The 12,720-nt window shown below is 57.3% G+C and overlaps 5 protein-coding genes across 5 annotated transcripts; 4 read left to right on the forward strand and 1 right to left on the reverse strand.

Annotated features, from left to right (window-relative positions):
- Positions 1 to 313: 313 nt before the first annotated feature.
- SPBR_06734 (3 -5 exonuclease helicase) lies at positions 314 to 2,576 on the forward strand (the record flags this gene model as incomplete). The annotated part of the gene is made up of 2 exons (XM_040764990.1): positions 314 to 1,706; positions 1,795 to 2,576. 2 exons carry the CDS (start codon positions 314 to 316, stop codon positions 2,574 to 2,576), a joined length of 2,175 nt encoding a protein of 724 aa, XP_040616349.1.
- Positions 2,577 to 2,749: 173 nt separating this feature from the next.
- Positions 2,750 to 4,333, reverse strand: SPBR_07117 (ribosome biogenesis protein YTM1; the record flags this gene model as incomplete). The annotated part of the gene is made up of 1 exon (XM_040765371.1): positions 2,750 to 4,333. The coding sequence occupies one exon, from the start codon at positions 4,331 to 4,333 to the stop codon at positions 2,750 to 2,752; it is 1,584 nt and encodes a 527-aa protein (XP_040616350.1).
- Positions 4,334 to 4,892: 559 nt separating this feature from the next.
- Positions 4,893 to 6,675, forward strand: SPBR_06984 (DNA polymerase delta subunit 2; the record flags this gene model as incomplete). Its single annotated transcript, XM_040765239.1, has 2 exons — positions 4,893 to 4,936; positions 5,073 to 6,675. The coding sequence occupies 2 exons, from the start codon at positions 4,893 to 4,895 to the stop codon at positions 6,673 to 6,675; spliced, it is 1,647 nt and encodes a 548-aa protein (XP_040616351.1).
- A 2,014-nt stretch (positions 6,676 to 8,689) lies between these two features.
- On the forward strand, positions 8,690 to 9,596 carry SPBR_07669 (uncharacterized protein; the record flags this gene model as incomplete). Its single annotated transcript, XM_040765923.1, has 2 exons — positions 8,690 to 8,933; positions 9,115 to 9,596. 2 exons carry the CDS (start codon positions 8,690 to 8,692, stop codon positions 9,594 to 9,596), a joined length of 726 nt encoding a protein of 241 aa, XP_040616352.1.
- Positions 9,597 to 9,854: 258 nt separating this feature from the next.
- On the forward strand, positions 9,855 to 12,115 carry SPBR_06735 (uncharacterized protein; the record flags this gene model as incomplete). Its single annotated transcript, XM_040764991.1, has 2 exons — positions 9,855 to 11,610; positions 11,889 to 12,115. 2 exons carry the CDS (start codon positions 9,855 to 9,857, stop codon positions 12,113 to 12,115), a joined length of 1,983 nt encoding a protein of 660 aa, XP_040616353.1.
- Positions 12,116 to 12,720: the final 605 nt, after the last annotated feature.

Consider the following 12,720-nt stretch of genomic DNA (forward strand, 5'->3'; position numbering starts at 1 on the left):
CCTCCTGGCAACAACACATCTCCCCCCATGCAACTCTTCCACTGAAAGGCACAACACTCCGAGACTCCTTCACACCATTTCGGCACCTCGACTGCCTAGACCTGCGCTGTCCTTCCTGGTTGCTGGAAAACTGTGGTACTCTCGAGCATGCAGCAGCTAGTCACTTGCTGTCCGTACTTCAATCCCACCGCCATCTGTGGAGCCGCCCCCGGCGGGATATGAGATCTACTCTCGCACTCCCTCTGGACTCTCGTCGATTCACTTCCCATCGGCCCAGTCTCGTTTCTCTCCCCATATCTCCCTCTCACTCCCCATGGGCAGGCATGGCACCGTGATCTTGCGACGCGTCGACAAGCCGGTTCCCAAGACGGTTGCGCCAACTTCGAGCCGCGTTCTGTCTCTCTCTACGCGACAGTTGTCCCCGGCCCTGACGATGGGCTCGCCAAGTACGCCCAATAATGGCGCAGCGCCGATGCCGCCCAATTGGAGCTTATGGCGGCCCGACAACGGCATCGTTTTCGGCGCTTCGAACGGCGTATCGACCGTGGTGACGGCCTCGGGGACGGCTACAACTGCAGCTGCAACGGCAACAGTGACTGCGACCGCTCCTGTGTCGGAAACAACTCAGACACAGACCAAGTCGTCCGCCGCAGCCACAGCTTCGGTTTCGACAACACCTCGTAAGCTTGTACCTCGAGTGGCCGCATCGCCGCTTGCGCAGCAGTCACCACGGCGAGCGGTTGCTTTTGCGCAGCAGGCCACAACCCATTTTGTACATACGACCATGCCGATACGGTTTAGCCCCAAGCAGGCGATACACAGCATGGCGCAAAGGGCAGACGTGTTTGAGGATAAGCTTAGTAGGGAGACCTTCGGCGACACAAAAAACGGGACCAGGACAAAAGAACAAACGGGGGCAAGGGAGACAGTAACGACCGAGACTGAAAAGGCAGCAGAGGCAGCAGAAGCAACAGAAGCAGCTGCAGCACCAGAAACGTCACCGGAAACAAATTTAGACTACAAGGTCCCCGACGACCTGTTTCGCGCTGCCCGCGTTGCACCAGAAGGCAGTCCAGAGTCCTACTGGTCGTACGCGCTGTATCGAAATATTCAGACCGATAAGAAGGGCGACGACAAAGCCGACAACAGTGACGATGCTGCCACCAACGCAGCTAAAAAAAGTCCCACAACCGTGAAGGTGCATTATTGCAAGAGCAAGCTCACAACAGAGCGTGTGTGTCAAGAGTACTTTTTAGACGAGCCCCTTCTGGGCTTCGATCTCGAGTGGATGCCAAACGCTACGCGGTGGGATAGCGCCCGCCGTAACGTGTGCCTCGTGCAGCTCGCCAGTCCCAGTCGCATCGGTCTCTTTCACCTGTCGCTGTACCCAGCCAAGGACGACCTAATGGCGCCTAAGCTGCGCCGCATCCTCGAGGACGCAAGCTCCATCAAGGCCGGCGTCTGTATCCGGGGCGACGCGACACGCATGCGCAAGTTTTTGAATGTTGACATGCGCGGCGTCGTGGAGCTCAGCCACCTGCACAAGCTTGTTACGTACTCGAAATCGGGGGAGACCAGTCTCATCAACAAGAAACTGGTCTCGCTGTCATCACAAGTGCAACAGCATCTGCGCCTGCCCATGTTTAAGGGCCAGGACGTGCGGGCCAGCGACTGGTCTAAACCGCTGCAGATGGACCAGATTATCTGTAAGTCGACGAAAACACACACATTTCTTATATTCCGTTGTTTCCTATCCTAACAATTTAGACTCCGCTTCCGATGCATATGCAGCAGTTCAAATTTTCTCCGTCTTGGAAATGCAGAGAGAGAGTCTCGACCCGAAGCCACCACGGCCGGCCTTTGCTGAACTGAACCTGCCTATCAAGCTCGCTGGTGGCGTTGTGGCCTCACCGGCTGCGGCTGAAGAGACAAGCGAAGAAGCGGCTGACGACCTGGCCGAAGAGCCGGCCGTAGATGGCGACGTTGGCGTATCGCCGGCACAGTTATCAGCCGAATATTTGGATAAGGCCAAAACGACGATTGAGTTCGAGGCCGAGGAAGACAAGCCGGCAACTCCTGCCACACCAGGCAAGACCCGGACCGCAAGTGCACCTTCGTTGTCGGATACACCAAAGACCTCCAAGACCCCCAAGTCTCCAAGGTTGCCCAAAAGCCCGGCCACGCCATCCAAGACCAAGGACGCGCGCATCGTCGCAGCTGAAGAGTGGATCGCTCGCTATCGTGCGACGGCCAGCAGCAACGGGCGAACTGTGCGAGCGCGGCCGGCATCGTTGCGTGCCTACCATCTGTGGCACGGCAACGACGAACTGGATCCCGTGACGCTGGCTGCCCTGCTGCGCGACCCGCCGTTGCAGACCAATACCGTCGTCTCCTATATCCTCGACGCCGTGCAGCTCGAGGCGCTGCCGTACGTCAAGACTCGATTACGGGATGAGCTGCTGGAACACATGCCGCGCGACTTTCTGATGAAGAAGTATTCGGGCCTTGCACGCTCCAGCGGTTACACAGTCGGTCCCGCCAGCGCCTCAGCTTCGACCGGCTTCCGAAAAACGTGATACATATACCCAATGTATGGCAAACGTCGCATAAGAAATAGAGGCATATTTAATTTCAGAAAATCTATGATCAAAACTCCTAAACAGCAATGAATATGAAAACTCCCAAATTTGCAGATGAAGAAACAATGCACAAATACAAAACAAATAACTTTTCCCACATTATCATCTTACTACGCCACAACGTCGCGTCCCCGGTTGACTTGCACCCGCTTGTCTTCGCCACCGCTGACAATGCCCCAGGTCTTATCCCAGGCAACGTCAAAGACCTTGACACCCTCGCCGGCCAGCGGCCGCCGTTTGCCCTCGCGGCCCTCACGATCGATGACGTAGACAGCCTCGCTGACGGACGTAAGATTGGATGTGCCGGCGCTCTCGCCATTGCTCGGCGCTGCGGCCGCGTCGTCGTCGACAGCCTTGCGGCTGCTCCGCAGATCCCAGACGCGGCACGTGCCGTCGTGCGACGCAGACACCAGTGAGTACTCGTTGTCCGGTGCCGCTGCCAGTGCCACCACCTTGTTCACGTGCCCTCGCAGCGTCATTACAGCCGTCGTGGCCACGGATGCGCGCGGGTCCACGAGCACAACATTGCGCGCCGCATTACCAGCAGCCAGGAGGCGGCCGCTGCCGCTGCCGCCGCCGCCCGACGAGGACTTGGAGCCCACGGCACACAGAGACAGCAGCGCGTGCGACGTGGCCACAGTGCTGACCACCTGGCCCGTCGTTAAGTCGAGCGTGCACAGTGCATGGTCCTGGCCGGCCGAGTAGGCGACAGTGCGGTCACGCGGGTCAAAGATGGCGGCCGTGGCAGCGGCGTTCTTATGCGCCTGGATCAGCGCCAGGGCGCCGCGGCGGGGGACGTCCGAGGTCGCACCCGACGCCAACGAGATCTTGCGCTTCTTGTTGGTGGCAGCCGCCGCGCTGCCGGCACCGGGCAGCAGCGACTCAGGGGCTGCAGGGGCCGACGACTTGGAAATGGACCACAGACCGACGCCGCCGTCCACGGACGCAGAAAGCACGCGCTTGGACGTGGCGTCGACGGCGAGCGAATCGACGCTGCCCTTGTGACCGTACAGCTCGAGAAGCGGCTTGAGCAGCGCAGGGGCTGCAGAAGACGAGACACCGCCATCGTCCGCCATCACGGCATCCTCGCCGCCCTCGTTGTCGTCCGCCGCGCTGTACTTCCAGATGCGAACCGTCCGATCGAGGCCCGCCGAGGCAATGTGCGTCGCCGTGACAAAGCGTGCTGCCTTGACACCCGCTGTGTGGCCGCCCTGTGCGGCACCGGTCGACATCGTCGTCACCTGGCCGGCGGCATTCCACAGCCGCAGCAGGCCGTCGTAGGAGCCCGACAGCAGCCGGCCGGAGGCGCCAGCGACCGACGGCGAAACGTCCACAGAGCTGACCCAGTCGTCGTGCTCAAAGCTCGCCTCGAACACGGGCGGCACCAGACTGCGCACATACTGCAGAGTCACCGTCGTCTCGGACGAGATTCCATTGTCGCGCAGGTATTCCTCGAGCGTCGTGCGGAGGTAGGCGCCGTCCACGAGAAAGTCAAAAGGGACGGGCCGGTCGGTCGCCAGCATAGACTCGGAGTTGAGGATGCGCGAGAGGCCATAACGGCGGATGTCGGCGGGCACAATCAGCGGGCGCTTGGACTCGGGCAGCTGTAGGTCGGCATCCTGCTCGGTGGTCGTAAAAAAGACCTTGACCTGCGCCGAGGCGTCCTCGTCGGACCGGTCGAACGCGGCTGCCATTTGGGGCGTGGGTGGGAAGTCGACTTGGATGAAACCGAAGGTGTGTAGAGAGTGGTCAATTGGGCGGGAGAGGACGTGATTGGGCCGGTGACTGGACCTGGTCAGAGTTGGCGCTGGCGGTGATGCTGAAACGGGGCGTTGTTTTGACGGACGATATTTTTGCGTTTCTCTTGTTTAGCAGGAACTTTTTTTTCTTATCTTATCGGGCACTTTTTGGGTGCCCTCCTCTTGCGAAGCTCAGCCTTGCGGTCCGCCAGGAAAGAGCAATTAACGTCCCCAAACACCAGCCTTGCCCCGCACGATGCTGGAACCAATAAGCGCAGCCCCTAGAAAGGCCTGAAAAACGGCCAGTTGTAGTGGCTGCCGGGGGACTCTCCCGCCACTTAAGGGGTGCGCCAAAACGCGAATTCAGGCGCGTCTAATTGCCCCTCTAAAGCGCGTCCTCCAGCATCATCGTCAGTCGTCCTGTCGTGTCTTTCACAGTCGTCGCCGTTGCATCGCCACCACCACGACAGCGAGCTTCCGTTTCTTATAGTCGACTTTAGCCAGAGAGTACACTATGGTGTCCCTTGATGCTGCCAAAAGCCTGCTAGCTGGGCCTCTGTACGTCGACCAATTCAGCAGCCAAAAAAAAAAAAAAAAAAAAAAAAAAAAAAAGACCTCGAATCAAAACGTCAGGAGCTGTTCCATGTCTCGTCTGCGACTGATGTACTGACCCTGCTTCTCTCTCCTCTCTCAGTGACGATGCGCCCTTGCCCGAGCGCACCCAGACGGCATACCACCCGCTACACCGCTTCCACCTCGAAAACAGCCGCCAGTACCAGCAGCAGTTTGCCGACATGTACTTCTTGCGCCTCGCCAAGATCAAACCGGCCGTCGACAAGGTCGCCACCGAGGCCTTTAGCGACGTCGTCGTCGGCGGCACGCACGCCAAGAAGGTCGAACGTGTGCTGGACGTTCGGCAGGGTGAGCTTTGTTGGGTCTCAGGTACCGTCTACATGGACATGCCCTTTAAGCCGAGCATCCTCGAAGATGTGTCCAAGGACAAGCTGCTGTCCAAGCCGTCCGCTGTGAAAAAGTACGTCCCCGAGGACGACGACGACGTTCTGGCCGAGGGCCGCGGCAGCGTCGCTATCATGCTCGAGGACGACTCGGGCCGCATCCGCCTCGTCGGCCGGCCGCTCCGTTCTGTGCTCCTCGTGACCGGCTGCATTATCGCCGTCATGGGCACCGAGAACGAAGATGGCGAACTCGAGGTCATTGACATTATGTTCCCGGACCTACCGCCACAGCCCGAGCGCTGGGAGCTGTCGACGCCAGTGGCAAACGCTACGGGAGAGGATCCACCGGCAAAACGGCCCAAGGTCGAAGGCAACGCCGGTAAGAACGGCGCCCCTGACGATGTCGATATGGACGGCACAGTTGAGAATGCAGGGAGCAGGCGTGGCGGCGGGAAGAAGGTTGCGATTGTGTCTGGCCTCAACTTCTCGGGCCCCCACAGTGCGTCCGCGGTCGAGACATCACTCCTGCTCGAATACCTCCTGGGCGAGGCGCTGGCGCCCGATTCGCAGCAGGAAGTCTCACACATCAGCCGGTTAATCATTGCAGGCAACTCCATTGCCGCAGCGGAAGACCCGGAGGACCAGAAGGCGGCTGCCCCGGCAGCTACGACAACAACAGGCGACGCGGCCGGCGGTCAAGCACAGCAAAAGAAATACGGCTATGACAGCAGCAGCTACAACCCTGTGCCCAGTGCGCTTCTCGACGAGTTTCTGGCCGAACTACTGCCGTCCATACCCGTGACGCTGATGCCGGGCACGAACGACCCGGCCAACTCTAGCATCCCACAGCAGCCCATCCATCCGGCCATGTTCCCGCACGCCCGCTTATACACATCGCCCAAGGCACAGACACCGCCTGACTCCGCAGCATCCCAGACCAGCTGGTTCGACACCGTCACCAACCCCTGGGAGGGCGAGGTCGAGGGCTGGCGCGTCCTCGGCACCAGTGGCCAGACCATTGACGACATCCACAAGTACGTTCAGGGCAACGACCGCCTCAGCATGATGGAGGCCACCTGTCGCTGGCGCTGCGCCGCACCCACCGCCCCAGACACACTTTGGAGCTACCCGTACCAGGAGGACGACCCGTTTGTCCTCGACACATGCCCCCACCTCTACTTTGCCGGCTCACAGCCCGCATTTGGCACCCGCATCATCACCGGGACCGACGGTCAGACGGTGCGCCTCGTTGCCGTGCCCGTCTTTTCCGAGACACACGAGGTCGTTCTGCTCGACACGGAAACGTTGGAGGTGACATGCGTAAAGATCGAGCGGCAATAGCAGAGTGTGCGCGTGTTTGGAGAAGCGCCGGGCTACGAGCATTTGGTCGATTTTGCAGTTTTTTGCTGGTTCATTTACGAATGGGCGATGGACCCTGGTGTGCGCGGGACTGCATGGCTTGTTATATGAAACCTAAACAAAAATGTATGCACGAATCATTCGAAAGTCAGAAATAGATGTGAAGCGATGCCAAGATTATGTACACGTATAAATGTCTTTTATCAGTATCGTTGTATCGGCCATTGAGGCTTGTTTTATTCCTTGAAAACTCGGAAACAAAACTTGTTAACTGTTGTCTGTCAGACTTATTTTGATATACGTTTTATTTATTTTACCGACAACAGAATATGAGTTGCTGGTCGGTGAGTAGGCCATTTTATAGAAAACTGCTCTAGGTGCTGCATAATTACATATATGGACATTGATATTGCCTCCATCGTAGTTTCTTTACCTGGCATGTTGTGCACCTTCTTGAAGTTACACTCGTTTTCCGGTGGGCAACTCTTGGGTCGCGCTTTCCTCGATTACGGCCCGTCATCCCAGCCTGCCTACCCCTTTTTCTCAACCAACAAACTTGTTTCTGTCTGTTTCTTCCTTCGTCTCCAACCGAAATATCACAAGCCACGATCAGGATCAGATACCAGCTTCCGAGGCTTGTTTTCGTGCACCCCGCATTGGAAACTTGCGGATCGCCTTGCAGGGAGATCCGGCCGATGCCATGTCGGATTTCTCCGTCGATCCACACCCGCTGCTTCACATCAGATTGGACGCCAAAAGTGACGAAGGCCTTGATCAACAACGATTTTACTTCACGCCAGTCAACAGAGTCGGCCTGTATATTCGAAGTCATTTACGAAACTGTCTCTCTCACAAACGTGCAGAACATTAGCAAGAAAAGCCAAGGAAAGCACATGCTTTGGACAACGTCCAACGAGCCTCGAAAACAAAGTCACATAGTCAGGAGACCAAACGACGTAAAGAAACGACCATCGTCCCCACCAACACAGTGACAGGAGACGTCGCAATGGGGAAAGCTGGCAGATATGCTGCTGAAGCTGGTTGTCGTTCCGTTGGGCTAGGCGCGGGTTAATTGCCCTATCTGATTGCCTTACCGCCTGTGATATACCGTTGTATCGCCATAACAGGATGCCAGCCCAACAGAAAAGATAGAAAAGGCACATCGCACACGTCAATGCATCTTTGGCACGTCAATCGTGGCGCAAAAGCGTCACCAGGACCCCAGATCTGCCCAGCCTCTGCTCCTTTCTCGATCGGCTACCCTGTCTTCCTCCCGCGCTGGGGAAACATTACGATACGTGAGTTGCATTGGCCTATCTTTTCCATTTTACCTACTGAGTACAACATGTCGCACGTCGCTTGTGTCGCCATGTGATCGGAGCAGTTTCTTTGGGGGTAATTAACTTTGAGCCTCCTACAATCGCAGCGGCCCGTCGGCGTTTCTTTTCAGACTTTTCGTGTCTTCTGATCTCCCCAGTACCTGGTTATGGAGCAGACTCGGTGCTTTGCAGCCGAGAAGATTGCGCCAATGGTTGGCAATGTCTTAAACGCCGCTGAGGTCGCATAGTCGGCTGCCATTGGTTTGTGTCAATGCGGTCCTCATTTCCTCTTTGGATGGGGATCTTCATCTCCTTCCGCGCAAATGACGGTAGATATCAATATGCGAAAAAACCCAAAGATAGAATGGGAGGCTTAAACAGGCTTGGTACCGCCCTGTGTGCAAGACTCTTTTCCGAGTGTATACGTTCAGTTTATTTTCTGAACATGGACTGAATACTTGCGATTGCGATCACTTCAAAACAACCTGGGATCCGGGTGCGCGACTCTGTGGCTGAATGCATACCAGTGACGCGTGCCACTTTCTGGCAGATATGTTGTACGTATATACTTCCTTTTCAGCCCGATTCGCTTGTTGATTCTAATTGGAATATGGGAATGTCAGTCTTGATCACACCGCAGCTGCCGAACGCCAAAAGTTTGATTACGCCGCACCAAGATGGTGAATTCCGCCTGTCTTGCCCTCGCCGCCACTGCGGCCTGGGCGCGAACAGCGTCTGGAGCTACCGTGCACCGACGCGACTCCGTGCCGCCCGAATATGTTGCCGCACCTTACTACCCTTCTCCACAAGGCGGGTGGACGTCCGACTGGACAAGTGCGTACGAGAAGGCCGAGGCCCTTGTGTCCTCCATGATCCTGGCTGAGAAAACAAACATTACTGCCGGCACGGGTTTCTTTATGGGTGAGCTTGAACTGAGCCCATAGCCACTTTCTGTTTATGTTGTTGTACTTTCTTCGCTGGGATTTGAAGGCTAACATGGTATCTAGGGTGAGTGACAGGCCTCTGCCGTACATGAATTGGTTATTCCATGACGCTCAACGATACTAACGACGTGTCCGCAGCCCTTGTGTCGGAAACACAGGAAGTGCTCTCCGCGTCGGCTTCCCACAGCTGTGTCTCCAGGACAGTGCTCTGGGCGTTCGTTCAACAGATCATGTCACGGCTTTCCCGGCCGGCATCACGACTGGCGCAACGTGGGATAAGGATCTGATCTTGGCTCGCGCCCAAGCCATCGGCGAAGAGTTTCGTGGCAAGGGCGTCAATGTCTACCTTGGACCGACCATCGGGCCGCTCGGTCGCAAGCCACGCGGAGGGCGCAACTGGGAGTCCTTCGGAGCCGATCCCGTGCTTCAAGCCGTGGGAGGCGCCTTGACGGTCCAAGGTGTGCAGTCGAAAGGCGTCATTGCGACGGTCAAGCATTTGATCGCGTATGAGCAGGAAATGTATCGCATGTATAATGTCATCATGCCCGGCTACAGCTCGAATGTTGGTGAGTATTCGACCGAAGCCACGTCGTGCCCCATGTTTCACGAATGGGTGACCTGGGGATCGCGCACAAACTGACATACCTGTGTAGACGACCGTACCCTTCATGAATTGTACCTGTGGCCTTTTGCAGAGGCCGTTCGTGCTGGTGCTGGCTCGATTATGGCAGCTTATAATGGCGTCAATGGCTCGGCATGCTCGCAAAACGGCTACCTTCTCAACAACCTCTTGAAGGATGAACTTGGGTTCCAAGGATTCGTCATGTCAGACTGGTCAGTCACTCCGCCTGCTCTTATTTTGTTGTCACAGTCCAGCTAACACGGTAGGCTCGGTCAAATGTCTGGTGTGGCGTCCGCATTGGCTGGTCTTGACATGGGCATGCCCGGCGATGAGATGATCCCTCTGCTTGGCACAAGCTACTTTATGTACGACCTTACGAGAGCCGCATTGAACGGGTTGGTACCCATGGACCGAATCAACGACATGGCAACCCGTGTTGTGGCGGCATGGTATCAAATGGGCCAAGACAAGGACTACCCGCCACCAAACTTCTCCTCCAACACCGATGCGGCCACGGGTCTGCTGTACCCGGGCGCTGTCTTCTCGCCCAGCGGCATTGTGAACCAGTTTGTCGACGTCCAGGGTGACCATGCGACCGTTGCGCGGCAAGTTGCCACTGATGCTATTACGCTGCTGCAAAACACGGGATCACTTCTGCCGTTGGGTGTTGCACGCCCACTGGTTGTGTTTGGCACCGATGCTGCCGTCAATCCTTCCGGTCCCAACGCATGCGGCGACCGGTCATGCGATACAGGCACGCTGGGAATGGGCTGGGGTTCCGGGACAGCCAACTACCCGTACTTTGACGACCCGATCACAGCACTAAAGAACCGCAGCACTGGCGGTGTCACATACCACAACTACGACAGCTGGCCTTGGTTTTTCCCACCCTCGCAAAGCGGCGACGAAGTCGCAGTAGTTTTCATCTCCTCCGATTCGGGTGAGAACCAGTATACTGTCGAGGGCAACCACGGCGACCGCGACTCGGCGGGTTTGTCGGCCTGGCATGGTGGTGACGCGCTGGTTCAGTCTGTGGCAAAGGCATACGACAATGTGATTGTCGTTGTGCACACCGTGGGGCCGATCGTCATGGACGCATGGATCGACCTACAGTCCGTCAAATCCGTGCTCGTGGCTCATCTCCCCGGTCAAGAAGCGGGTGAATCGCTAGCCGATGTCCTGTACGGTACCGTGACGCCGAGTGGCCACCTGCCTTACTCGATCCCGAAGCAAGAGAGCGACTATCCGTCCAGCTTGGGCATCCGGGGCTTTGCGCTTGGTCAGATCCAGGACACATACTCCGAGGGTCTGTACATTGACTACCGCTATCTCATGAAAAACAACATTGCACCCCGCTTTGCCTTTGGCCACGGCCTCAGCTACACCAACTTCTCGATGAGCAACGCGGCCATTTCTGTCGGCACGGCCCTGACCTCTACGCTGCCTGCCGCACGGCCGTCCAAACTTCCCACGCCGTCGTATTCATCCGCCATCCCACCGGCATCGGAGGCAACTATGCCAGCCGGCTTCTCTACAATCTGGCGCTACCTGTACTCGTGGGTGAGTCTGTCCGACGCGCAAGCCGACATTGCGGCCTCGGCCACGTCTACGTACCCTTACCCGGCCGGCTACTCGACGACACAGAAGAAAGGCCCCGCGGCTGGCGGCGCACAAGGCGGCAACCCGGCCTTGTTTGAGGCGGCATATACGGTGTCTGTGACAGTGGGGAACATGGGCAAAAGTGCTTCGGGCCGCTCGGTGGTGCAAGCTTATGTCCAGTTTCCGGACAGCAGCTCGTACGACACACCCGTGGTGCAGCTCCGCGACTTTGCCAAGACAGGCACGCTGGCGCCCGGTGGCTCGGGCACGGTGAGCCTACAGCTGACGCGCAAGGACCTGAGTGTCTGGGATGTCGTGCAGCAGAACTGGCTGCTGCCCGGCCTGCCAAGCGCGGAACGCTACACGATCTGGCTGGGTGAAGCGAGCGACCAGCTGCATACGGCGTGCTACACGGACACGCTGACCTGTGAGAGTGGGTTGACAGGGCCGTAGACATGTGTCCTTGACATGTGTCCTTGACATGTGTCCTTGACATGCATTGTCCGCATGTGTTTTTTGTTCATATAAAGCTCACATGAACATATGACATGGCCAAGGCGGAATTATGGAGATGTATATTCGTTTATGTTTTATACAGTAAAATTTCGGACGCTGCATTCATTTGTGACGCGACCTATGCCTCGCCATTCTCGTCTCCTCCGTCTCGTAGTCATACACTGTCATTGTCATTGTCCCACTCCTCCCGTCTAGTATGCAAGCCGCTTACGGCCCTTAGTCCGCCGCCGTGCCAGCGTCTTGCGGCCAGCCTTGGTGCGTACACGGCTCAAGAAGCCGTGGCGGCGCTTCTGAATCAGGCGCGTGGCATAGGCCATCGTCGCGCGCGGGCCGCAGCGGATCTGGCTGGCGAAGCCGGCAAGGGCTGGGTGGCGGGAGATGGAGGAAGGACTGATAAGGTCGGCCGCGGCGGACGCATCTGATGGTAATGATGGCGCCGGGGCTGCGGCTGTGATGTGGGAAAGAATGGGCGAGCGGAAGAAGGAGACGGCCGAGGTGGAGGTCAAAGACGTTGGCCGCAGGCGAGGGAGAATAGAGAAGGAGCTGGGCTGTTAGAAAGACAAGTCGAAAAGAAGAAGAAGACGTAGAAACTAGGTGCTATGGACAAAAATCGTACCGAGTCTGGGCCGGTGCAGCTTTGGCGGCCGTGGCGACGGTGCGCGCAGCGGCGACGCCGATTGTTGGCCGTGCGGCGAACATGTTGTGAGACGAGGGAAGACCGAGAGTCGAGATGAGTGTGAGCCCAGGCACCAAAGGCGCCGAATTGAGAGGGACCGATTGGGTTGTGGATTTCCGCTGTCGTCGTGGTTGTGGTCGCGCGTGGGCGTTTATCGACTGAGCTCTCCAATGGCGGAACGTGAGGTTCAAGATTTTTCGCGAGCAAGACCGTCGATGGGATGTCGCCATTATGCCGCTGTGATTGGCTACCACAAGAAAAAGTGGATACCTAGCTATCAACTGTAGTGGGACTCTTGTTTAGGGGCGTTCAGGGCATTTATTAGTGACTCTCGCTATAAGTTGGTTCAAG

Source organism: Sporothrix brasiliensis, assembly GCF_000820605.1.
Source record: "Sporothrix brasiliensis 5110 chromosome Unknown Cont20, whole genome shotgun sequence".
In the NCBI taxonomy this organism is placed as follows: domain Eukaryota; kingdom Fungi; phylum Ascomycota; class Sordariomycetes; order Ophiostomatales; family Ophiostomataceae; genus Sporothrix; species Sporothrix brasiliensis.